This window comes from Ranitomeya imitator, chromosome 6, assembly GCF_032444005.1.
Source record: "Ranitomeya imitator isolate aRanImi1 chromosome 6, aRanImi1.pri, whole genome shotgun sequence".
NCBI classification, from domain to species: Eukaryota; Metazoa; Chordata; class Amphibia; order Anura; family Dendrobatidae; genus Ranitomeya; species Ranitomeya imitator.
The window spans coordinates 134917132-134944655 of record NC_091287.1 but is presented as its reverse complement, the minus strand read 5'-3'; the positions used below and the strand labels follow the sequence as shown (position 1 = coordinate 134944655).

At 44.0% G+C, this 27524-nt stretch overlaps 1 protein-coding gene across 4 annotated transcripts in view; it reads right to left on the bottom strand.

The window, feature by feature from the left end:
* Positions 1-27524, bottom strand: part of ULK4 (unc-51 like kinase 4) — a 941213-nt gene that overhangs the window by 467934 nt on the left and 445755 nt on the right. For all 4 annotated transcript variants that reach the window (XM_069730129.1, XM_069730128.1, XM_069730126.1 and 1 more), the window contains exons 30-31: positions 21589-21681; positions 20714-20762 (exon numbers count right to left, since the gene is read on the bottom strand). In XM_069730129.1, the coding sequence (XP_069586230.1) occupies positions 20714-20762; positions 21589-21681 (142 nt within the window). The remainder of the gene's footprint in view (positions 1-20713; positions 20763-21588; positions 21682-27524) is intronic.

Sequence of the window (27524 nt, the reverse complement as noted above, 5' to 3'; positions counted from 1 at the left end):
GCCTGTCACTTTTCTAACTATTTTTCTCATGACAATTATGGTTCTGTTCATGATTATGTGTTACCACATGCTTCAACTCCAAGGCAGTGTTCCGTTCCCTGACACTATCTCCACCGCCCTTTGCTGTGCCCCACATTCGGATTCACAAATTGCCTGGCATACATCTCCGACATCATCTCCCAAGGCCTCTTAAGGTTGACAGGCATATCTGTGTGTTTGAGCATTCAGTAACTGAGGTGTTCGGTTGCAATTGGTTTTGAAGTGTGCCACCATCCAGGTCCTTCATCTGCAATCATCTTTGCAAAATCCAGCTGTTTCTACAACTTGCATCAGCATCCTAGTTCATATCTGTTGCCTAACAATTCATCTGCGACAAGCATAATGAACGGTCACTTGAACTTGTTTACATTATGTTGCAGTAGTTCGGAGTCTATTGACGTCTTCAGTTCTTGCTTGTGTCTATATTCTTGGATCTACGGATTCCAGTGTGTTCTCCTCCACTTGCTTGCCTGCCGACCAGCAAAGCCCATTGTCCAAGTTCATGCTGTTTCATTGCTAGTCGGATATGCCATCACCCTCGGTCCGTGAGTTTACCACAAAGTGCAGCCACCACACAAGGTCAGCCATACCATGCACTACTACTGTATCAGTGTTACTGCAACAAATCCATGAGTATACAAGGGATCTTAAAGCTGATAAGTCCATATCTACTTTTGGGGAAGAGAGGTAAAAGCCAGGAAGGATCACTAAGGGTACCGTCACACAGTGGCATTTTGATTGATGCGACGGCACGATCCGTGACGCTCCAGCATCGTAACAATATCGCTCCAGCGTCGTAGACTGCTGTCACACTTTGAAATGTACGACGCTGGAGCGATAATTTCATGACGTATGTGCGATGTAGAAGCCGTTGGTTACTATGCGCACATCGTATACAATATCGTGCATACCTTTGTTACACCATGCGATCATGCCGCCACAGCGGGACACTAGACGACGAAAGAAAGTTTCAAACGATCTGCTACGACATACGATTCTCAGAGGGGTTCCTGATCGCAGGAGCGTGTCAGACACTGCGAGATCGTAACTATATCGCTGGAACGTCACGAATCGTGCCTTCGTAGCGATCAAAATGCCACTGTGTGACGGTACCCTTAGACTCTGCACCTTAGTCTAACAAAGGTCAATCAAATTTTAAATAGAGAATCAACATTACGATAAATGGTCATAAACTGTGAGAATGGTAACAACTTTTCACTTAAACAATACATGCTTTAGCTTTCTTAAAACTTTTGCCTTGTCTAAAATTTTAAATTGACAAGGAAAACAGGTTCCATTGTTTAAAATTCAGTGACAACCGTGACAAACAGTATGTACCAGATACAACATGTACAACATGTAGAGTAGCATGAGTGTAGTCCTGTTTGATTCCTATTTCTGCTGCAAATGATGTTCTCCTGTCTGCAGGTACTAAGAAAATTACATCACTCTTAGAGTTTAATCGTCTAAAGCATCAATTGGTTATGGACACATACTATAATTCAGTGCCTAAGAGGAAACAAGACTGCTAGACTAAAGGTACCGTCACACTAAGCGACGCTGCAGCGATACCGACAACGATCCGGATCGCTGCAGCGTCGCTGTTTGGTCGCTGGAGAGCTGTCACACAGACAGCTCTCCAGCGACCAACGATCCCGAGGTCCCCGGTAACCAGGGTAAACATCGGTTACTAAGCGCAGGGCCGCGCTTAGTAACCCGATGTTTACCCTGGTTACCATCGTTAAAGTAAAAAAAAACAGCCACTACATACTTACCTACCGCTGTCTGTCCCCGGCGCTCTGCTTCTCTTCTCTGGCTGTGAGCGCCGGGCAGCCGGAAAGCAGAGCGGTGACGTCACCGCTCTGCTTTCCGGCCGCTGTGCTTACAGCCAGAGCAGAGAAGCAGAGCGCCGGGGACAGACAGCGGTAGGTAAGTATGTAGTGGTTGTTTTTTTTTACTTTAACGATGGTAACCAGGGTAAACATCGGGTTACTAAGCGCGGCCCTGCGCTTAGTAACCCGATGTTTACCCTGGTTACCAGCGAAGACATCGCTGAATCGGCGTCACACACGCCGATTCAGCGATGTCAGCGGGAGATCCAGTGACGAAACAAAGTTCTGGACTTTCTTCCCCGACCAGCGATATCACAGCAGGGGCCTGATCGCTGCTGCCTGTCACACTGGACAATATCGCTAGCGAGGACACTGCAACGTCACGGATCGCTAGCGATATCGTCTAGTGTGACGGTACCTTAAGATCACATCCAGGCCCTACATACCAAAAGATCCCTCTGTACCATATTAGGAGACTAATCATACAAATGATGCTAGATAGCAGGAGTGTTCTTGTAAAGATTTTGCTAAGAAGCTACTTTTCTGTTCTCAGTCCAAATATAATTTAGAAGAGAGAGTACTTAAACTAGGGAATGGAAAACACAGATGTAGGGGGAAAAAGTGTAAATATAGAATATATAGATATCAAGAGTTTTTTTTAAGGATTTTCTTTAGAGGGTTTTAGTTTTAGAATATTGCCTAGTGAATTCTACCCAGTGATTAAACAAGGAAAGAAAAAATGCTTGTTTGTCATTAATTGCATCTTTTATATGGGCATAGTGAAAACAAACAATTGTAGGAACTCTTTTAGGATCATTGTGATGTTAATCAATTTCCTATATAATGGATTTTTGCTCTTTGTGGGCAGCCTGCTTAAAAGACCCTTGGGATCTACTTTTCCTTGGTTTTGATTTTAACTGAATTATTGGCTCCTGGAATATCACAGGATAATTATCTGAAAGTGCTGAAGCACATTCATGAGAAGGGTATAAATAGAAGGGATAAAACCTGTATCAGGGTGCAGTACAAATAAAAATAACTTACACAAAATACCTTTTATTTATTAATAAAAAAAAAAAAAAAACATCAGAAAAGTTTTAAGTCTCCAAGTACCAGCTACATAAAAAATGTTTTGTTGGTTTACAGTACACCATACACTAAAGATGACGAATCTTCACACATGCAGTAAAGTTTGTCTGTTAATCAATACTCTGTGAAGCTGAGCTGGACAACATTGCTAACATTCCTATCTTGGGACTGAATCTTCACAGAATATTAAATATGGCCTGAGAACAAAAACTACCGGCAGAAGAAAAATGTAATGTGTATTCTTTTGTTTGTACTTCTGATCAGGACTTAATTTGATCATTGACCTTGTATACCTCTCATAAGAGAGTCAGGAAACTTTCCCGCTCCCCAAGCTGAAATGTTTTATGATTCATTAGCCTAGCATTGTTTATTGGCTTAAGGGTAAAATAATTTTCGTCCAAAGAACTGGATACAATTTGTGTCTCATACAGAAATCTAATGCCTACATTAGACACTGCATTTAATGATTTACAGGTTTCTGAGAACTTGTTTGATGCAGGCTTTGGCAATGAGCCCACAACTTTTCTGGCACATGTCAGCTGATATCAGCTGACATGTGCCCCAAACAACCGCAGGTGGCAACGTGATCTGCCCGCGGCTGATAAGTTTAATGCTGTGGTCAAACTCTGACAGCGGCATTTAACATGATAGTGCCGAGAGTGAGTCACAAATCCAGCCTATCGGCGCCTATGTCACATGACTGCAGGTCGTCTATCGGTTGGCATGACAACCAGGGGGTTGCAGGAGACCTGGATGTCTTTGCCTGTTATGAGAACCACCCAGTGGCCGGTGCTCATAGCAGATAAGCATTTTAGCTACACATACAGTAGTATGGCTGAAGACCTGCTCTGCGTAGCACAAACAATTAGAAGATCACCGATTCTAGTCTCTTGAGGAGACTACTGAAGACAGTAAAAAGTAAAAAAAATAAATAAATAAATGTAAAAGTTTAAATCACCCCCAATTCAAAATAAAACAATGAAAAAAAAAATACACATATTTGATATTGCCGTGGTCAGAATTGCCCGGTCTATCACATAAAAAATAATTAATCTGATCGGTAAATGATATAAACAAAAAAAAAATCAAAATGCGAGAATTAAGTTTTTGTTGCTCATCGCAACATTGTATACAAAAATGCAATAACCGGCGATCAAAATATCGCATCTATCACAAAATGGTATCAATAAAAATGTCACTGTGGCATGCAAAAAATAAGCCCTCACCCAGCCCCAGATCACGAAAAATGTAGACTTTTATTTATTTATTTATTTTTTACAAATTTGGGATTTTTTTTTCACCACTTGAATAAAACAGAACCTAAACATGTTTGGTATATACCAACTCGTCATAACCTGGATAATTATAATGGCAGGTCAGTTTTAGCATTTAGTGAATATGGTAAAAAAAATGTAGAATTGCACTTATTTTGCAATTTGACAGCACTTTGAATTTTTTTGCCATCATCTAGTACAGTATACGGTAAAACCAATGGTGTCATTCAAATGTACAACTCATCCAGCAAACAACAAGCTCTCACATAGCTATATTGATGGGAACAAAAATACGGCTCTGGAAAGAAGGGGAGCAAAAAATAAAAATTCAAAAACAGAAAAACCCAGGGTGGTGAAGGGATTTAAAACTGGAATTTAATCCCCCAAAAAAGATGTTTTCTGGTTCAGTATAAGTTAGATATGCAATCAGCTTCTTAATTTTGGGCTCAATAAATCATCATATACAGAACAGACCAAAAGTTTGGACACACCTTGTCATTTAAAGATTTTTCTGTATTTTCATGACTATGAAAATTGTAAGTTCAAACTGAAGGCATCAAAACTATGAATTAAAACATGTGGAATTATATACTTAACAAAAAAGTGTGAAATAACTGAAAATATGTCTAGGTTCTTCAAAGTAGCCACCTTTTGTTTTGATGACTGCTTTGCACACTCTTGGCATTCTCTTGATGAACTTCAAGAGGTAGTCACCGGGAATGGTTTTCACTTCACAGGTGTGCCCTGTCAGGTTTAATAAGTGGGATTTCTTGCCTTATAAATTGGGTTGGGACAATCAGTTGTGTTGAGCAGAAGTCTGGTGGATAGGCAGCTGGTAGTCCTACTGAATAGACTGTTGGAATTTGTATTATGTCAAGAAAAAAGCAGCTAAGTAAAGAAAAAGGAGTGGCTATCATTACTTTCAGAAATGAAGGTCAGTCAGTCTGAAAAATTGGGAAAACTTTGAAAGTGTCCCCAAGCGCAGTTGCAAAAACCATCAAGCGCTACAAAGAAACTGGCTCACATGGGGACCGCCCCAGGAAAGGAAGACCAAGAGTCACCTCTTCTTCTGAGGATAAGTTATCCGAGTCACCAGCCTCAGAAATCGCAGGTTAACAGCAGCTCAGATTAGCGACCAGGTCAATGCCACACAGTGTTCTATCAGCAGACACATCTCTACAACAACTGTTAAGAGGAGACTTTGTGCAGCAGGCTTTCATTGTAAAATAGCTGCTAGGAAACCACTGCTAAGGACAGGCAACAAACAGAAGAGACTTGTTTGGGCAAAAGAACAAACTGAATGTACATTAGACCAGTGGAAATCTGTGCTTTGGTCTGATGAGTCCAAATTTGAAATCTTTGGTTTCAACCACCGTGTCTTTATGCGACGGAGAAAAGGTGAACGGATAGACTCTACCTGCCTGGTTCCCACCATGAAGCATAGATCAGGAGGTGTGATGGTGTGGTGGTGCTTTGCTGTTGACACTCTTTGGGATTTATTCAAAATTGAAGGCATACTGAACCAGCATGGCTACCACAGCATCTTGCAGTGGAATGCTATTCCATCCAGTTTCCGTTTAGTTGGACCATCATTTATTTTTCAACCATACCATGACCACAAACACACCTCCAGGCTGTGTAAGGGCTGTGTGACCAAGAAGGATAGTGATGGGGTGCTACGCCAGATGACCTGGCCTCCACAGTCACCAGACCTGAACCCAATCGAGATGGTTTGGGGTGAGCTGGACCACAGCGTGAAGGCAAAAGGGCCAAAAAGTGCTAAGCATCTCTGGGAACTCATTCAAGATTGTTGGAAGACCATTTCTGGTGACTACCTCTTGAAGCTAATCAAGAGAATGCCAAGAGTGTGCAAAGCAGTCATCAAACCAAATGGTGGCTACTTTGAAGAACCTAGAATATAAGACACATTTTCAGTTGTTTCACACATTTTTGTTACGTTTATATTTCCACATGTGTTAATTCATAGTTTTAATGCCTTCAGTGTGAATTTACAATCAATTTTTTTGGCAAAAATTGGAATAGATCTTACAAAAGTTGGACTATTCTTACTAAATGAAAGGTGTTTTAATTAACGGAACTGGCACCAGGTTAACAAATATAATAAAGTATGTGTAGTGAAAAACAGTAATCATTACTCTTTAAAGGGATCTGTTAACAGGATTTGATCTACCTCATCTGAGAACAGCCTGGTGAAGGCAAAGATAAGCTGAATCCACAGACTTATCGCTTAGATAACTGGGTGCAGCCACTCTGATGCAATCAGAGCTTTAATATTTAGAATGAAGCAGAGCTGAGGAAGCTAACCCCGCCCACACCAGACTCTGTATGTACAATGGTTATAGACCCTGAGCTGCCTAACACAGGAGAAGGATGTGTCGGACTAGCAGACATGCATTGCTGTGTTACAGCAATGATAAGCTTCAGGTCCTGAAACAATCATTGCAAGATTGAAAAAAAAGGCAGTGCTGAAATCTCTGTTTTAACCCTTACCTCATGCGGTCTTCAGATTACATAGTAAAAACCTCCTGACAGATTCTCTTTAATCTAGAGAAGCACTTCTTAAAAGGAACCTGTCACTTCATTTATGACTCCCAAATTTTGGACAGCATGAATCAGAGCCTGGCTGCACGATTGTAGATGGGTATATTTCTCACCGGAACGCTTTGGCATTTCATATAAATATACCTCACACTTTACAGATCCAGATGGGGCCAATAGCCAGAGACAAGACTAGTCTGGCTCTGCACCCAGCCAGTTATTCGCAGCACCTGTGTACATAAAGGGAGACCTGCTAATCACCTGCAGTGGAGCTGCAAAGAGCTGGTCAGAGGTAGCCTGGACAAGTTATGCAGCCAGGCTCTAAGTAATGTTGCCCATGGTTTAAGCAGCATTAATCAGGTGACTGGTTCCTTTTAAAGCCAGGGTGCACAACCTGCGGCACAGGGGCCATGGGCCTGGATGCCTTTCTGTTTGGCCAGTAACCATGTGCTCACAGACATTATAGTGTCTAGCCACAATAATTTTGCGTGACACAGACAAGTCCAGTGTTACATGGCATCAGCAGGGCAGGTATTTATAAATGGGGTGCTATCTGATCTTTTTTGAGGCAGGCATATTTTTGGCAAAATGGGTGAGTCCTGACTCATGTAGCACACAAAGGAGTAGATAAGGTGAAGATGTAACCATGCATGAGCACTACTTTATTTATTGCAGTCTATGGGAGATGGGAAACACTCGCCCATTTCAGCATATAGCATATACAACAATGGAGAAAGCTGAATGCATGATCTCCTTTCTGGACAGAAAACCATTGAGAAGGATACATATATCTTCCTGATTTATGGGAGCCCCAAAAATGGAACCAGCAGCAAATTCATATGTATAATCCACACTTTCAATAGACAATAAAACTATAGTAGAATTGGGGTTGATATGATCTGACAATGGGGACCTTGGTCACAAAAAGGTTGAGTACCCTTGGTTTAGAGGGAGTCTTAAGATTTCTGCCTAGAAAACCATCAACAGCTCTAAGTATCATACCAATGTGGCTGTTCATATTATTAAAATTGGATAAAACTTTTATATCTGTCAAAATTACCAATCACAATTAGCCTCACAAGATTTTTACGTTCCCACTAACAAAAACAAGTACTATTCTTTAACTTGTTGAATGTAGGCGCTGTAGTCAAAAATAAACATCAATATTACTAAGCAAGCAAATTGTGTTAAGCCGTGTTTGGCAATTCCTTGTTGTAATTTGTACTTTGATTTTCTGTGAACGTCCATGAACTGTCAACTTAGCACTTTGATGTTTCCTTAACAGATTAAGCTACTGTAAATCTTGATTGCATGCCAAGACCATACACAATAACGGCACTGATCTACAGCCTTGGATTCTGGTGTGCCAGAGTTTGCAAATTATATAAAATGCATAGCCGCACTGACAAACATGCACACACATCTTGATTTAATGGAAGGAGTACAAAATGCAATTTTTCAGAGTGGAGGACAATAATCGGATCACCTTCCATTTATAGTTTAGAAAACCTAAGCGTATAATCTCTAATGATCAAAATCTGAAGTTCCTTCTTCTATTCACACATTTTAACAAAAGTATTCTTAAAAATAAATAGATTGTGCTGAAGATTATTCTCTTAAAAAAATGCTAAAAGGTGCAATAAATGCTTAGGGAAAAACACAATAAATCATTGTTCCATTCTTGAAAACACATACATTAAAAATAGTATAAAATTCAATATTATATATGCATTGAAATACAATTTACAAATGATGCCTGAAAGAGCAGAAAAGTTCAGAGTTGCTAATCATTAACTTCATATTTTAGTAGTAAAATCCATCATTTTTTATAGGGCCTTTTATATATGCAATAACCTGGATTCAGCTACCTTGAAGGGCTTTCTTCAACAAACAAAAGTTTTACAGTGTGCATAAATTGTATTTTTTTGTGTCTGTCTTCATTTATAGATTTAAATTATTCTAGAATAACATTACAATTGAGCTTCATTAATGCTTTGTGCTACAAGATACCAATAAAGTCTAGGGCACTCAGTGTTTTAGTACTTAAAAAAAAAATGTGTAGAAATGAAAAGTCTCTAATATAGCCTATAAGTGGTTGATGGTAGAGATGAGCACTGCCCTGATCAGGCATCTAGTTTGGTCTTCTGTCATCCTCGGCCTGGGTTCCAGGGTATCTCTGTTGCTAACTAACCCTCCTCATGGCGAGTGGGGCCTAGTAAGAGCTAAAGTTGCCAAAACGAGGATGCCAGTTGCAGAGGTGAAGACGGGCTGCCACAGAGGATCATACTGGTTGCTCTGGCACTTAACCAAGTCTCATACAGTGCTACCAGGACAATTTTAACACTTTAACAAAGACAAAATAGGGATTTTTGTGTTACTCACCGTAAAATCCTTTTCTCCGAGACGCTCATTGGAGGACACAGGACTGTGGGTGTATGCTTCTGCCGCCAGGAGGCTGACGCTAAGTAAACTTGAAAAAAGTTAGCTCCTCCTCCATCGTATACACCCTGACACCGGCTACCAGAGACTCCAGTTTGGTGCAAAAAGCAGTAGGAGAACAAAACACAAAAAAATAATGTAACAGCATAAATACAGAAACTTTATGTCTAGAAAAGATCCTACTGACTAAAGTAATCAGATATAACCAAAGCAGCCATAAGGCTACCAGGGAGGGAGCTGTGTCCCCCAATGAGCGTCTCGGAGAAAAGGATATTACGGTGAATAACACAAAAATCCCTATTTCTCCTTCGCCTCATTGGGGGACACAGGACTGTGGGATGTCCTAAAGCAGTCCCTGGGTGGGAAAAATAACTCACCAGTCAAAGACATCCAGATGATGGTTGTCTATAAATGCGCCACTGCCGCTTGAAGAATCCTTCTACCCAGACTTGCATCTGCAGAGGTCTGGGAGTGGACATTATAATGTTTGACAAACGTATGCAGACTAGACCAGGTCGCAGCTTTGCAAACCTGTTCTGCTGAGGCCTGGTGCCGAACGGCCCAGGAAGCCCCCACCGCTCTTGTTGAATGAGCCTTGATTCCGGCCGGAACCGTCATGCCCATGGTGCGATAAGCCTCCTGAATGGTCGCCCTTATCCACCTGGCCAGGGTAGATTTTGAAGCAGCGCATCCCTTCCTGCGACCCTGCGGAAGGACAAATAGAGCATCTGTCTGGCGAAAAGGAGCCATACGGGAAATATACCTCCTCAGAGCCCTCACCAGATCCAACGTATGGAGAGCTTTTTCTACACGGTGCGTAGGTGCCGGACAAAAAGAGGGCAGAACAATATCTTCATTGATGTGAAAAGATGAAACAACTTTTGGCAAAAAGGACGGTGCCGGTCTGAGAACTACCTTGTCCTGATGAAATTGCAGAAAAGGGGGACGACAAGAAAGAGCTGCCAGCTCCGATACCCGTCTAATGGATGTTATAGCCACTAAAAATACAACTTTCCAGGAAAGAAACATCAAAGAAACATCTTGCAGGGGCTCAAAAGGAGCGTTCTGTAAAGCCCGTAAGACCAGATTAAGGTCCCAAGCTTCCAAAGGAGTCTTATAAGGAGGGACCTTATGAGCGACTCCCTGGAAAAAAATCCTGACCTGACGATTAGTAGCAATCTTGCGCTGAAAAAGGACAGATAAAGCCGAAATCTGCCTTTTAAGGGTACTTGGAGCAAGCCCAGAATCAAGGCCTGCTTGAAGGAAGGCTAGAATGTTAGGAATGGAAAAACGCAGAGGAGGCAGCCCGCGCACTCTACACCAGGAAAGGAAAACCTTCCAAGTGTGATAGTAAATCCTGGCCGAGACGGGCTTACGTGCACTCATCATGGTATCAGCTACTTTTTGAGAAAACCCTGCCTGAGTTAAAACCCAAGATTCAACGGCCAGGCCGTCAAACGTAGGACCCCTGAGTTCTGGTGGTAGATCGGCCCTTGAGATAGAAGATCCGGCCGATCGGGGAACCACCATGGAACCCCGGCGAGAAGTTGTACCAGGTCTGCATACCAGGTCCGTCGTGGCCAATCCGGAGCGATCAGGATGACCGGCACTCTCTCTGATTTGATCTTCTTGATTACCCTCGGGAGCAGTGCCAGAGGAGGGAACAGGTAAGAGAGATGAAATTGGTTCCAAGACAGTACCAGCGCATCCACGGCAATAGCCTGGGGATCTCGGTACCGAGAGACAAAACTGGGCACCTTGGCATTCACCTTGGACACCATTAGATCCACGTCTGGAGTTCCCCAAAGATGGCATATCTGCAAAAAAAACCTCGGGATGGAGAGACCATTCCCCGGAGGCTAGACCCTGACGGCTTAGGAAATCTGCCGCCCAGTTTTCTTCGCCCGGAATGTGGACCGCTGAGATCACAGAGTGATTTCTCTCCGCCCAGAGTAGAATCTGTTTTACGTCCTGCATGGCTGCCTTGCTGCGGGTGCCCCCCTGGTGATTTATGTAAGCTACCGCTGTGGCGTTGTCCGATTGAATTCGGACAGGGCGACCCGCCAGAAGATGGTGAAAACGAAACAAGGCTAGCCGAACTGCTCGAATCTCTAAGATATTGATGGGAAGATCTGATTCCCGAGAAGACCAGCGTCCCTGAGCTGTGTGATGGAAGAACACTGCTCCCCAACCCAGGAGACTGGCATCTGTTGTGACCACTAGCCAATTGGTTGGGGGAAAGGGCTTCCCCCTGAGTAGAGATGGGCTGTTTAGCCACCAAGAGAGAGCCTGCTTGATCTGGAAAGACAACCGAAATCTGCGGTTGAGAGAGAGAGGATTTCTGTTCCACACTGATAGGATTGCTCGTTGGAGGGGTCGAAGATGAAGCTGTGCAAACGGAACTGCCTCTATGGTTGCAACCATCTTTCCTAACACCCTCATCCCGGACCGAATCGTATGAGGGTATGGTTGTAGAAGATCCCTCACTTCCCGCCGAAGGGCTAGGACCTTGTCCTGGGGAAGGATTGATAGGGCTTGAGAGGTGTCGAAGATCATGCCTAAAAAAGAGATTTTCCGAGACGGCTGTAGGGATGACTTCCTTAAATTTACCAACCAACCTAGACGGGAAAGGGTGTCCAGAGTGATGCCGACATTTTCCCTGCAAGACTGAAATGTCGGTCCCTTGATCAGCAGATCGTCTAGGTATGGCAAGACGACTATACCTCGGGAGTGCAGAATGGACACCACAGTCGACATGACTTTTGTGAACACCCTGGGAGCGGAGGCCAGTCCGAAAGGTAATGCCGTGAACTGGAAGTGTAGATTGTTTACGGCAAACCGGAGAAATCTTTGATGAGGCGGAAAGATGGGAATATGAGGATAAGCATCCTGAATGTCTACTGAGGCCAAAAATTCTCCCTTTTCCAGAGAGGCGATGACCGACCGCAGCGACTCCATCCGAAAGTGTTGAACGCAGACAAACCTGTTTAAGAGTTTGAGATCTAGGATAGGCCTCACTGCTCCGTCCTTTTTGGGTACTACAAAAAGATTGGAATAAAAGCCCTGAAACCTTTCTTCCTTTGGAACAGGAGAAATGACACCGCTGATACGGAGAGACTCTATGGAATTGAACAAGCTTTGACGGAGATTTGCACCTGGGAAGACGGGATGGGAAGAACCGGGAAGGAGGAAGACGGACCAGCTCTATCTTGTAACCTGAAGATACGAGCTCTGCCACCCACTGGTCGTGAATTACCTGAAGCCAGACCTGGCGAAATAAAAGTAGACGTCCGCCTACTTTTTTGGAGACACCCGGAGGAGGCCTCCAGTCACTTGGCCGAAAATCTTTGAGTCCTAGATCCTCTGGATCTAGAAGACTGGGGACGCATTCTTCCCCCTTGGCTGGCCGTATAAGAGATCCGACCGTCTCGGTCCTGATTGGGCCGACCCTGCGCAGGAGAGCCTGATGCTGGGGCCCATCTGACATAGCGAAAGGTTCTAAAACGGGCCTGAAATTGGCGCCGAAAAGGCTGTCTAGCCTTCTGCTGAGGAAGAAACTTGATTTTCCCTCCTGTGGAGTCGGAAATGAGCTGATCCAGCTTTTCTCCGAACAAACGACCACCCTGAAACGGCAGGGATGTAAGAGATTTTTTAGAGGTAGAATCAGCCCGCCAGGACCTTAATCAAAGGGCCCTTCTGATGGCAATAGCATTAGACGCAGCCGAAGAAGCACAATCTGCCGCATCCAGAGATGCGTTAATCAGATAGCTACCAGCCATAGCTTATTAGAGACGACATTTCAGCCAATTCGCTGACACATTACCTTCTTGAAGAGCCTTAGATAACGACTCTGACCAAGATATCATAGCCCTGGCAACCCAAGTTGCTGCAAAGGAAGGAAAAAGTGCTGAGCTTGAGGCCTCAAAGACGGAACAAGCCAAACTCTCTATAAGACGATCCGTAGGATCCTTAATTGATGAGCCATTAGGGAGAGATAGCAACGTGTTAGAGGCTAAAACGGGACACTGGAGGATCTACAGAAGGATTTTTTGCCCAATCACTACAAAGTTCCGAAGCAAAAGGATACCTAGCCTTCAGAGCTCTTTGCCCTGAAAAACGTTTGTCCGGGTGCTCCCGATTGCGTCGAATCAGGTCCTCGAACTCAGGGTGACAGGAAAAGACCCTATGGGCCCGTTTAGTCCGCTTAAATGAGACCTTATGATCAGAGGAAGAGGTGAGCTCGTCTTCTATCCCCAAAGACTGATTGCCAGCTTCAATTAGGCTGTCTACTGACTCCTGAAACCCAGGTTTATCAAAATTAAGAGACCCCTGCTTTCTGCAGGGGAAGGAGAGCGAGATACGGAACTCCAGGATGCGGAAGCACCTGAGTGACTGGGCGACGCTTTGCGATTCCGCTTTCCATGCGTCTGTCGAGTGAGAGCGCGGCCCCTGCAGGCCGAAGACTCCTGAGACCCCGAGGCCCTCTCTGAGACAGGTGGATTACCGGTCCCGACCGCCGGGGTCTGCAGAGATTTGATCGCTTCAGTAAGGGACGCCATGGATTGTGACAAGGACGTGACCCATTCCAGTGGAGCTACCCCAGCATCTGCCTGAGGGACCGGAGCCGGAGAGACTACTGGAGAACTGGCAGGGGGGGGGGGGAGGCTCCTGGATGCGTTCAGAGTCACAGGCCTCGCAGAGGCGATTACTTTGGGCGTGCGGAAAAAGGGCACTACAAGATACACAACTGGTAAAAAGAACCGTGTGAGTCTTAACCCTTCTAGACATAATGATCCGTAATGCTATACCCAGGGCCAGAGACTGGGAAAAAAGGAATGCTTCAGCCAGATGGAGGGAGAAGCACTTACCCCAGTCCTGTGTCCCCACGAGTACCGAGATGGATCCTGAAAGCACGATGCGGAGCCCAAAAGCGCTGTCTTATATGCATAGCAGGCCTTAGGGGGGAGGGACCACCAAATGATGCTGCGGCCTGGAGCAGGCCCGAAGCCGGGGCCTCAATTTTTCCCCCCTTAGAGCGAGGAGAGCCGGAACCGGAAGTGACGTGCCGGAAGGGGCGGAGCCTCACAGCGCGGTCCGATGGCCGGAAGTCCCGGATCCAGGAAGCTGCTCCACGCCCGAAGCGGCCAGGCAGGGCCGAAGCCTCTGGGGGGACAGCGGCGCTGATCCTAACGCCGCCGGACCACGCTGCAGCGTAGCTGCGCCACAGCGTCGCCCGACATAACGCCACAGCGCCGGACAACGCTGCAGCGCCGCCGACCCAACGCCCCAGCGCCAGATCACGCCGCAGCGCAGCAGTCCTAACGCAGCAGCGCCGGATCACGCTGCAGCGCCGCCATCCCAACGCCGCAGCGCCGCCACACCAAGACGCCGGCCTCAGCAGCGCTGAAAAAAAGGCACCACACTCCCGGAGGACACAGCCGCAGGTAATGCCAGGAGCCCCCCTATCATACCGCACTATCGAGGGGTAGAACCAATGACGGTGCAGGAACCCTATCTCCATTATCCACAGGATAAGGAGACGGACCGTCCACCACCCCAGCTAACACCGCAGGGGTGTAGAATTCAGGGGGGAACACACGGACATCTTATGGGCACCTGTACAGCCTGGAGTCTAGCTACCTCAGGGTGGTCAGGGCTAGTCCGGTGAAGAATCCCACGTCGCGGGGAAGGATACTTGGAGAAACATCGCACGTACTTGCCCGTTGATGGTTTGGGGAGATCGGACCCTCAAAAAGGTCCGTCGCCCCTTCAATCCAAAGATGTTGAAAAATCGGGTCCAACGATCCAGGACCCAGAGATATGCCTCCTTGAGACACTAAGCATAAACTAGAGTCTCTGGTAGCCGGTGTCAGGGTGTATACGATGGAGGAGGAGCTAACTTTTTTTCAAGTTTACTTAGTGTCAGCCTCCTGGCGGCAGAAGCATACACCCACAGTCCTGTGTCCCCCAATGAGGCGAAGGAGAAAATGACTTAATTATAAAATAAATGTAAAGAACATATAGGTCATACAAACAGTTTTTTTTTTTTTTTTTAAGAGTAGACAACTGCCAATTTGGAAAACTGCCACACAGCACAAACATATGCTTGTTTATGGTAATGTATTAAGGCTCTGCCAGTGGTCACCAGACAGCTCTAAAATGGCTACTATGGAGAGGCTTAACGCAAGCCACTCCTCTTATCAGATCCAAGGGGTTGCCCTAGCCTTCATCCTCTAACCCCTGTACAGGGCTCTGTACTTAAACAGGGGTCCCTGGGCTGGAGCCACAGAATAAGCTGTTGTACGGTACCACAGGATGGCAGGAGAAATCAGGTAGCCAGGAAAAACCAAGAGGGCAGGAAGAGTATAACATCGGAAAACACAATTACAGTCAATAAAACAAGCCAAGGTCAAAAACAGGATACAAATAATATCCACTGGAGCTGAACTAACAGGACTAAACCAGGGGAGCGTGCAAAGCTTCCAGTAATAAGCTGGAGTAGTGTGTGGTACTCTCAAATTGGCTGGAGCTGATAACTCCAGTTGGACAGCACACACACTCATACTACCAAAGTGGATGGCACTGCAGATCATAGTCAGCCAAATCTTGGTGGCTGGACAGAGCCTACGCCGTCCAGAGATTCTGGTTTCATCATCTTTACTATCACCAATATGGCAGCCAGAATGAATACGGCCATCCCTGATGACAGAAGCAGTTGTCACAAGAGCAGGTCCTAGTGGAGATGTGACCGGTAAGATGTGTAAAAGCAAGAAGAAAAGTTTACCGTTTACTTCCCTTCCCTCAGGGTCACAAAGGTAGACTGTACAGGGGGGATGACAATAACAATTATTTTTCTGATATCACTATCAGCTTTCTCCATACCATCACTGCTGCTCCACTCCATGAATACGGAGCCTGGTTTTCAAGCTGAGACAAGTGTTTGGGCATGTTACATATGTCTTTGGCAGTGAAAGGGTTAGAGGTGTTTTCCACATTAACTGTCATGGACATACCTTTTAATTATTCAATTCACGTTTTGCATTGAGTTCCATTGCCATAGATGTATACATTCTAGACCCTAGACTTGAAGTATACCTTTATAAACATTTGTGAATCAGTGATTCTAAAGCACTCCCTTACAGTAGTTTGGGCATAGAAATGTAATAGGATGCCTCAACTCAGTTCATGAAATTTTAGCTTTAAGTAACCCTACAACAAAGTGGTAGATCATGAAAATTACAGAACGTAGATGAAAACTGCTGAGGTGTATAAATGTCACCAATGCACTTCTGACTTAACTGCAGAGTTCCAAACCTCCTCTAGAATTAAGCACAAAAACTGTGTGCCGGGAAGGTAATAATATTGGGCTCGAAGATTGGACAGCTGCATACAAGCATTACATTATCAAGCATCGTGACGAAGCATGCATGTCTCTATCTGGTAGTCTGATGGATGAATCAAGGTTTGGCAAATGCCAGGAGAATGTTACCTGCTTGTTTGCATTGTTCTTCCTGTAAAATTTGGTGGAGGAGGCATACTGGTATGGTGGTGTTTTTTGGTGTTTTGGCTTATTTTCTTTAGTTCCAGTGAAGGAAAATGTTAAGGCTTCGGTATACTAAGACACTTTGGATAATAATTCTATGGTTCTGAATATGTGAAAACTTTTTTGCAAAGGCTCTTTTCTGTTCCAGCATACTTGTGACCCATTTCGCAGAGTAATGACAATGTTGGTTGTGTTTAGTGTGCTCCTTAAATGAAATGTGTAGGTGTCCCAATAGCTTTGTGTTAGTGTATTACAGTGTCTGTGTTATCAAGGGAAACCAATTAGAGGGAGGAATCCATGGCTATTTAGGTACCGTCACATTAAGCGACGCTGCAGCGATATAGGCAACGATGCCGATCGCTGCAGCGTCGCTGTTTCGTCACTGTGTGGTCGCTGGAGAGCTGTCACACAGACAGCTCTCCAGCGACCAACGATGCCGAAGTCCCCTGGTAACCAGGGTAAACATCGGGTTACTAAGTGCAAGGCCGCACTTAGTAACCAAATGTTTACCCTGGTTACCATTGTAAATGTAAAAAAAAATAAAAAAACACTACATACATACATTCCGGTGTCTGTCCCCCGGCCTCAGCTTCCCTGCACTGTGTCAGCGCCGGCCGGCCATAAATCAGAGCGGTGACGTCACCGCTGTGCTTTACGGCCGGCTGGCGCTCACAGTCAGTGCGGGAAGCTGACGGCGAGGGGACAGACACCGGAATGTAAGTATGTACTGTTTTTTTTTTTTTACATTTACAATGGTAACCAGGGTAAACATCGGGTTACTAAGTGCGGCCCTGCGCTTAGTAACCCGATATTTACCCTGGTTACCAGTGAAGACATCGCTGAATCGGCGTCACACACGCCGATTCAGCGATGTCTACGGGAGATCCAGCGACGAAATAAAGTTCTGGCCTTTCTGCTCTGACCAACGATGTCACAGCAGGATCCAGATCGCTGCTGCGTGTCAAACTCAACAATATCGCTATCCAGGACGCTGCAACGTCACGGATCGCTAGCTGTTAAGTTGTTCAGTGTGAATGTACCTTAAGTTGAGCACTGTTATCAATATAGTGCTACTCTCATCCATGTGGTTCTATAGCGTATTGCAGCATATTTATATTTACTTTGTCACCTACAGATCACACATTGGCCTAATATATGGATAAGCCACTAAAATAAATCACCTGTGAATATTATCCCTCAAGTCTAGGACGGTATAGACGTGCTTCAATGGCCACATCTGGGTTGGAAGAAAATGTTTACTGTGTTGAAAGTTCTTCTTCAAACCCTTTATCATATCCATCAAACAAGGCATGATTGAATAAAGCAATAACAAGACAAATAGAGCAGGCATTTTCTTACGGATAACTAGGTGGAAATAAACATTACAATATATGGCAACTTGGTAAAAAAAACAAGTATTTTCCAGTCACAGTATATCCAGAAATTTAAAGCTTAATTGCTTGGACAAGCAACATCATTCTAGCTAACTATTCTTTATAGATTACATTTAAAGTTTTTATTTCACAAAAGTGCAGCTATTAATTCTGGAGAAATGTTCCTGCCTTAAAATAAAAAGAATATAAGCACTGCCATATAAATCTGGGGTTTAGTGGATTTTAAGGCAATGTTCCATTTCCAAAGTTTTATCTTATTTTATGTACAGGTAAAGCAAATGTCACTTTTCCAGTGTTTACGTCTGAATCTCTGTCCTACTCTGGGTGGTTTATCACCATAACTATAGGTCATAAATTAATTTTCTCCCATAACTGCACAAAACACACAGATGTTTTATTATACAGGTTATTTCACATTCAGGTAGAGCAGGCAGCATTATCTCCATGCTATGCATGAATACCTTCAGTAATTACTGTATTAAAGCTGCTACAGGTATAATCCTGGTTTACGAAAAGCTCTTTCCTAAAACCACGTCTGTATCTCTAGTGTCACTTCCCAAGGGCAGAGAACTGTTAAATTCCTCATCAAAGTTACTTTGATGTTCATTGATTTACAGCTTTATGTAATGGGACCAGTAAAATGTTTTATATCGGTATTTCTGAAAACACAGGTGTGTATCTAATATATAATTGCCTAGAATACTACTTCCTGCAATTTGTGCCAACTTCCGTGGCTTTGTCCGGAGCTAATGTCCGGAGCTAATGTCCGGAGATTAATTGCCTAGAATACTACTTCCTGCAATTTGTGCCAACTTCCGTGGCTTTGTCCGGAGCTAATGTCCGGAGCTAATGTGCGGAGATAATGTCCGGAGCTAATGTGCGGAGATAATGTCCGGAGCTAAGTGACGTCAACAGTGTCCAGTGTCTGATTGGTTGCCGCCTGCTGCGAGCGACCAATCAGAAACGTGCCGTACTGTGACACACTCCGCCCGCCATTTTGGTGTGATTTTTGAATTTTTACCTCACAGCAAGTTTCTACTGCGTGGAGGCGGGCCCAGTGACGTTGCTCTTCAAGCTCCTGCCGAATTTCGTCAAAAAAATGATAATACCATTTACCAAAACTATATATATTTAGTTGTGAAGTGGTTCAGTGACATTTTCACACCAATTTTGAACTTTTGTTTGGTGTTTTCTCCATATACTGCCTATTATTTTTGTTCTTTCTTACTATTATTTATTAATTGTATTATTCTTACATTTGAATAAATAAAGTATATATGGATTCTAGACTCCCGATTCTTTAGAATCGGGCTGCCATCTAGTATATATATATATATAAATTCACAAATAACTAATTAAAGGGTTGTCCAACTAAAACTAGCTACGGTATTACTCCCAATATTTGTTTATTACTGAAAAGAAACAAAATACTGAGGGCCAGGAGCAGACAAGCCATTGGTGTAAACTGGGCAACCAACAGGGGACCTAAGAGCTAAAGGTGCACACTTTCACCCCTACTGGTCAACTTGATATAGCTGCAGCCAATCAGTGGCCGCCGTGCTCACTTTAAATACTACTGGCATCATGAAGCAGAATGAGTGGGAGTGTCAGTAAAAATAACCATAGCCATGTGGCATAGTTAATAAACAAAGACTGAACGTTCCACTATAGTGTCAGCTCTAGATCACTGGAGGAAAAGAAGTAACATTTTTAAGACAACTGCATTTTTTTCCTTTTATTTAGAAATTGGATATTCTGTAATAAGTGTGAAGGCATAGCTGAATTCAGCACAAATAAACAATTGATTCAACAGAAAAAATGCAATATTTTAAATTCATGGCATACTAGTCGCTTTTGGCTTACAGAGTGCCCATCAACGATTTGGGGCTGCCTCTTCATTTAAGAAAAGAGTGGGCAGTTCCAGATGTGTTACTTTTCTAAATAAAAGTTATTGTCAAAAATGCTCATAATTATGTTCAATGCCTCCAAAAAGGACTCAAATTTCTAGCAAGAGTTGTGCCCAAACTTCTGGATTATGAGATCCCAGCATGCAGAGAAAGATCCCACAACCATCCTTGGTCCTTTGACCTGTCTGACCTTGCTTTTGTCTGACCATCTGATTTTCTGATATATAACATCTGATATTCCACTTACTACAGTTTTGTCTTATGATTCTGTCCCTGTCTTGTCCTTCTGAACCACTATGTTTTACCATTTTAGTCTCAGGATTGCCCCCCAAACCAGAAGCCACTCTGTGGACGCAACCCAAGGCGTCCTCTTGAATGTTAACATTCCTAAAAGGGTTAAGGCTGGGGTTCTTTGGGGTTCTGACAGATGAAGTGGCTGGAGCCAACTCGATCTAAGGTATCCTATTAGAGCTGATGTCCCCTGACAGACTTTAAACCTATGGTACTATGCATAATGTGCACTATACAGGGAGTTCTATAACACCCAAATCCAAACCTCTGTGGTCACACAGGCCCTTACACCTGTCAGTAAGACATTCATTTACAGTCTGAATCCAAAAATTAAACTTATTCTTACCAAAATGACTTGGAAAAGAACAGGAACAAGGTTGCACTCTTCAATGTCCCTTTCAGAAATGAAACAACAACAAAAATAAATTCGCATAAGCGCAGTTTCTCAGTTCAGGGAAGGTCAGGCAATTTCTATTCACACTCCATAAGGGAAAATCTACCAAAACAATTAATCACAGAGCAGGACATTTATATTTTGCATCTAGGACTTCTGCAGGTCAATGTATTTTCATTACAAGAGAAACAAGTTTAATTTACTAAAGTTCATTATGGATTTTTGCTTTGTTTTTAACAGTATAGTACAAACATAGCAACATAAATCTGAATATAAATGAAAAAAAAAAAACGTTTTTGCAAAGTAACTGGGGATTTTTAAGAAAAGCCTACAAAATTATCAATTAGTGAGGTGGATAGTGCAGGGTCACAGAAAAGTGAGTTTTGGAATCTAATTGGATCTTGTGTGCATCTGTCCAGTGTTTTGCTTGCATGTGTTTCGATCTCTCTGTTGTTCCTCTAGTATTTTCTATGCTATTTTCTATGCTACAATGGGAGAGCAAATGATACATACACAATGCTCTTCCCGTCAGCACTCAGGAATAGAAATTATCTTTCTTTATCAAACTACAGAAGGTAACAGTACTGGAAGTACTGTACCAATGTCATATACATAAGTGTAGAAAACTATGAGAGAGTTGGCTAAATGTTGAGAGCCCCCTACATAGGAATGAATGGGATGATCAAAACAAATCAGCTATTCCAAAAGTTCACATTCACGGTGATTTTGCAGTGTATCTGTACTGTGAAAGAACCAGGTTTGCAAAAAAACAAGGTAGAAACCAATACCTTTATGAAAAAAATCCTCTTATCTAAATGCACACTTACCTGATTAAAAGTGGACTGTACTCAGTCAAAGCCACCAACAACTTTAATGCATACACCGGTACAGGGTCAGGTTCCAAAATGATTCTGGCATACCTACAAGAATAGAAATAATCAGCCACTTTCCTTATACACTGCTTACATTTGCGAAAAATAAAACTTTGTCACTACTAAGTTTATGATTTCTACATATATCAGATGAAAAGCTGTGCATGCGGTTTGCAATGAATCCAGTTTTGCATACCTTTTAGAACTCTCATGGAAAGACACAAGAACTGACAAAAACTTCAGAGCAGCGACTTGTTGGAAATTAGCTTTCAGATATTCGGACACAGGACAATTATAGGTACAGCAGAGGCATTGGTCCTTCAACATCCTGTATAAATGGCTTTTATACACTGGGGTTGCAAAGGGCTCACCTATCTTTGTCAATCCCTTATACAATGAATAAATTGGAAGTTACTTTGAGTGGCCACCATGGCATTTAAATGGGATATAGGAACCCCTGCTCGTGATCAGAAGCGACCCCACCTCCCAAGCCAATTCATTAACAGGATAAGTGATAACCTGTAGTAATTGTGTTGGTTCTCATTTTTGCTGTGGGTTTTGTATACACTGCTCAACAAAATAAAGGGAACACTAAAATACCACATCCTATATATCACTGAATGAAATATCATAGTTGCAAATCTGTATTCATTAAACAATGGAATGCGTTGAGAACAATAAAACACAAAAATTATCATTGTAAATAAAAATTAATATTCCATGAAGTTCCAGATTTGGAATGATACTCAAAATCAAACTGCAGACTGATCCAACTTCAGTGAAAATGCCTCGAGACAAGGAAATTATGCTCAGTAGTGTGGTCTCCACATGCCCTACAATGCTTCGACAGTGTTCTCCTGATGGGTCTCCTCCCAGACCTAGATTAAAGCATCAGTCAATTCTTGGACAGTCTGTGGTGTAACGTGGCGTTGGTGGATGCAATGAGACCTGATGCTCTTCAAAGAAATGCCTCCCCACACCATTTTTGACCCACTGCCAAATCGGGCATCTCCAGACTGTTATATCTGTCAATGATATCAGTGTGAACCTGCTGTCATCTGTGTAGAATCTGCCAATCTATGCGTTCTCTGGCAAATAGCAATTGTCATCCACCGTGTTGGGCTGTAAGCTCAACGCCGACTTGTGGACATCAGGTCCTCATACCAACCTCATGGAGTCTGTTTCTGATAGTTTGAGCAGATACATAGAAGTTAGTTGCCTGCCAGAGGTTATTTTACAGGGCTCTGGCACTTCTCCTCCTTGCACAAAGGAGGAGTGTCACGATCCATTATTGAATTTGGGGCAGCTCTGGTTCCACTCAGTTTAATTGTTATTTCCCTTTGGACCATCAGGGTTTAATGTCAGTTTTTCCCCGCTGGCAATCTGATGTTACTGCAGTGCTGCTTGGTCAGCTGATGAAGGTGGTGACCACTCCCACCATCCTTTAAAAGGTCACCTGATGAATCAGCTGACGGTTGGTGATACAGTTCCTTTCTGGAGACCAGCCTATCAGGAGCCGCATCTCTGGTGTTAGCCACGTCTGATTATTGGAGTCAAGTTGCTGTTATCTGCAGTGTGGAGCTTAGCAGCGGCGTTCATAAGCTAAGTGTGGTGTTTTTGTTACCTTATCCCTTTGGTGTTTGTCACTTCCCCCTATGTGTATTATCTGCAGAGGTGAGGCTAGTGCTCCTTGCCAGCCAGTGCATTAGCCAGGGCAGAAATAGGTGACAACTAGGGATGAGGTATCCTGATGACAGCGGGGGGAAGGACCTGCATAGGGTGTTAGGGGAGTTCATGGACAAGCTCAGATTTGAGCTCAGGTGGTGACCATTCCCCATTCCCTACAGGTAGGTCCTTCTGCTTACCTTTTCTATCCTGTTGTTTGTAAGTTTTGCCATCCGTTGACCAACCACCTGTTGGGTCGGGCCACACCATGACATTATCAGCAACCATTAAATTTGATCCGGTGAGACATGGCTCAAATGCAGGCCTTTGCCCAACTGATCCAGACCCTCACTGATGAGCTTAAAGAGCTGTGGGGTCAGATGATGCAGCACCTTCAGCAGTTGACGGGGATATGTGCCTCGGTGCAGTTGCAGTACCCAAGATATCGCTCCCTGACTGTTTCTCTGGAGGGAGAGATACGTTTATGGTTTTTCAGGAGGCCTGTAAATTATATTTCAGGCTCCACCCTCGTTCATCAGGGAGTGAGGAACAGCATGTGGGGATTATAGTCTCCATTCTCAAGGGTGATCCCCAATCCTTGGCCTTCTCTCTGCTGACCGGTTCACCATCTTTACGGTCGGTGGGTGAATTTTTTGTGGCATTGGCGCTGGTGTATGGGGATCCTGATAATGTCTCCCTGGCTGAGTTTCATCTCTGCAAAATCAAGCAGGGTGGTTGGCCGGCTGAGGAGTACTGCTCAGAGTTTAGGAGGGCCACTGACACACAGTGGAATGACCCTGCCCTTAGGGGCCATTTTTGTCAGGGTCTGTCACCTAGGCTGCAGGACACTCTGATGCAGTACGCTGCTCCCAGGTTGTTGGAAGCTGCCATGTCCCTTGCTATCCGGATGGATAGACGTCTCAGGGAGAGGCATACACCAAATCTTCCCCCTGTTGTCCTAGCTAGGGAGGACACACTGGTGCAGATGGACAAACCCATGCATGTGGGAGGAGTTTCATATCAAACAGGATTGCCTGCAGTTCACCGTGGTGTGGGGGCATGTTTCTATTGTGGGCAGACTGATCATCTCATCGATGTCTGCCCAGCTCACGCCAAAGTATCATCACCATCACATAAGCCGAGTCCCCCTGGTCGTGTGGAGGTAGGTGACTAGGGTGTGTATATTTCCTCCATTTTCTCTTGTAAGTGTACCTTACCTGCTGAGGTGGTAGTTGGCGGCGGGGTAACTGAGACTGTACCGATGCCGGTGGACAGTGGAGTGGGAGTCAATTTGGTGGATGCTCGCTTTGTTCAAACCCATGGCCTGGTGGGTATGACCTCTAAGCGTACAGGCCACTGACTCTGTCCCACTCAGTCAGGGGAGGGTGATCCAAGTCGTAGACAATATACACCTTCGGATAGGGACTCGTCACGAAGAGTCCCTCTAATGCTACATCTTGGAGGGTATGCCAACTCCTATCGTTTTAGGCCTCCCTTGGTTGAAGAAACACAACCCGGTCATAGATTGGCGGTCCAAGGAAGTAGTCAGCTGGGACCAGTCATGTAAGGACTGCAGCTCTGGAGCTACAATCTCTCTACAACCTACCCCTTCTCCTCTGGGGGCAGCAGAGGTGCTGCCAGGGAGTAGGGGCAAGACTCAATCCTCACCACCAGCTAACCCTGAGTGTCGAAGTCCTCTTAAGATGGGTCAGGGGAGGGTGGTGGTTCCCTCTGTGTGTAGTTGGGGTGTGAGTTTGGTGACACAGGGGAACGCCTCTGTTGTCCGTTCTGTAAACAGTTCACCATCTTGTGGCAAATGTATGCGTGGAAATAAACGTTCAGGTCTGGACCTGTGTGTGAACGAGTATGTGTTGGTGTCAACCAAAAACATCATGTGGAAGTGTGCTAATGGGACCTGGAGTTCTAGGGTAATTGGGCCATATCTGGTGTCGGCCATTCTCAGCCTGGGGACTTTCCAGCTGGAGTTACCCCAAGTAGTGCACATACACAACTCATTCCACAGGTTGGCGCTCTGGAGATTTGTGGCGCCTCTGGAGCCTATGTTGTTGTCACCTCCATCGGGCTGCGTTTGCCATAAAACGGAGTGTCAGGTGTCCGCAGATGTGATCTCTGGTGGATTGAGGCATCCTCACCATGTGTCATTATCTGGTGAGGTCTGGTGTTGAGGGTCCGGAGGCCCCTCATTGAAAGGGGGGGGGGGGGGTACTGTCAGAATCCATTTTTGGATTTGTGGCAGATATGATTCCACTCAGATTAAAACTTTTTTTCCTTTAGGACCACAGGTGGTTAATGTCAGTTTTTTCCCCCACTGGCAATCTGATGTTACTGCAGTGCTGCTGGGTCAGCTGACACAGGTGGTGACCACTCCGACCATCCTTTGAAAGGTCACCAGATGCATCAGCTGACGGTTGGTAATACAGTTCCTTTCTGGAGACCATCCTAGCAGAAGCAGCCTCTCTGGTGTTAGCCACGTCTGGTTATTAGAGTCCAGTTGCTGTTATCTGGAGCTTAGCAGCGGTGTTCACAAGCTAATTGTGGTGTTTTTGTTACCTTGTCCCTTTGGTGTTTGTCACTGCCCCCTGTGTTAATTATCTGCAGAGGTGAGGCTAGTGCTAGTGACAACTAGGGACAAGGTATCCTGATGGCAGTGCGGGGGGGATCCACATAGGGCATTAGGGGAGTGCAGGGGCGGGCTAAGGTTTGAGCTCAGGTGGTTAGCATTCCCCATTCTCTTCCGGTAGGGTCTTCCTCTCACCTTTTCCATCCCATTGTTTGTAAGTTGTACTGTCCTTTGACTGACCACCTGTTGGGTCTGGTCACACTGTGACAAGGAGGTAGAGATCCTGATGCAGTTTTTCTTTGACCTCCTACAGTCCCCTCCATGTCTCCTGGTGTACTGGACTGTCTCCTAGTATCTGCTCCATGCTCTGGACACTGTGCTGATATACACAACTCCCATACTTGCCACAGCTTGCATTGATGTGCCATCCTGGATTATCTGCATTACCTAAGCAGCTTCTGTGGGTTGTAGACACTACCTTATGCTACTGTACAGTACCTCTAGGGGTGAGAGCAATGACAAAATGCAAAAGTGACCAAAACAACAACCAAAAAGGATGAAACCAGAGAAATAGTCTGTGGTCACCACTTGCAAAACTATCATTTATAGGGGTTGTCTTGCCAATTGCCTATAATTTCTACCTGCTTGTTCCATTTGCACAAAAGCAGAAATTGATTCACAATCAGTGTTGCTTCATAACTGGACAGGTTTATTTCCCAGAAGTGTGATTTACTTGGAGTTACATTGTGTTGTTTAAGTGTTCCCGTTAGTTATCTTTTTTGAGCAGTGTATACTGAAAATCAAAATAAGTTGCCATATAACTTCTAAAATTGTAAAATATATCCTTTTCTACATTTAACATGTCACAACAGGAAGTACTAATATTTCCAAAAAAAATGTGTTATTATGGTGGACAAGAAATTAGTCTTAAAACTATAATTGGGGTGCTTGCATCCAAAAGATTTTGAATGAAGGGAAGAGTAAAGCTGTTGCGTAGGTTTGCAGGTATATAAGTTTTAGGTTAGAACAAGTAATCAAAATGGCAGTAACATTTTTTAGCCACCAAGGAACCTTTGCCTTCATTATTAAATGATAACGTGATTAAATATCCATGACTGACTGACTACGCATTATAATGGCATATAGAGAATTTCTCCACAGCACTGGCATACATAAAGTTCTTTCTGTAAGGCTCTGTGCTTGGCTTTAATGCAGAAAATGAACAATAACGTCTACTAAAAGTAATATAAAATGTTATAATTCAATTTTTCATTTTCAAACTGATTTGCCAAGGCTTTCCATGTTGCTTCTCATCTCTTTTGTTAATTATCTTATTGTAATTTTGTTGCAATTTCAACAAGGTCAGAGACTGAAAAATGTGGTTGTATGACAGAAAAAATAAACCATTGTACTTAAACAGAAAGTTCTGTGCACACTGCAGATATCTATGAAAAGAATAAATATATGGGTTGTGTTATGCATGAGTAAACAAGCAGCGGGTTACAGTAATTCAAAGCAAAAGCAATTTCTATAGCCTTCAGAATAAAGTACAATTTATTAAAACCACGTACCCAAAATATGGAGATTAGTAAATATTTTACATGAAGTTAAAAATGCTGAAACAACGAACAAAAGGCTGTGCTAG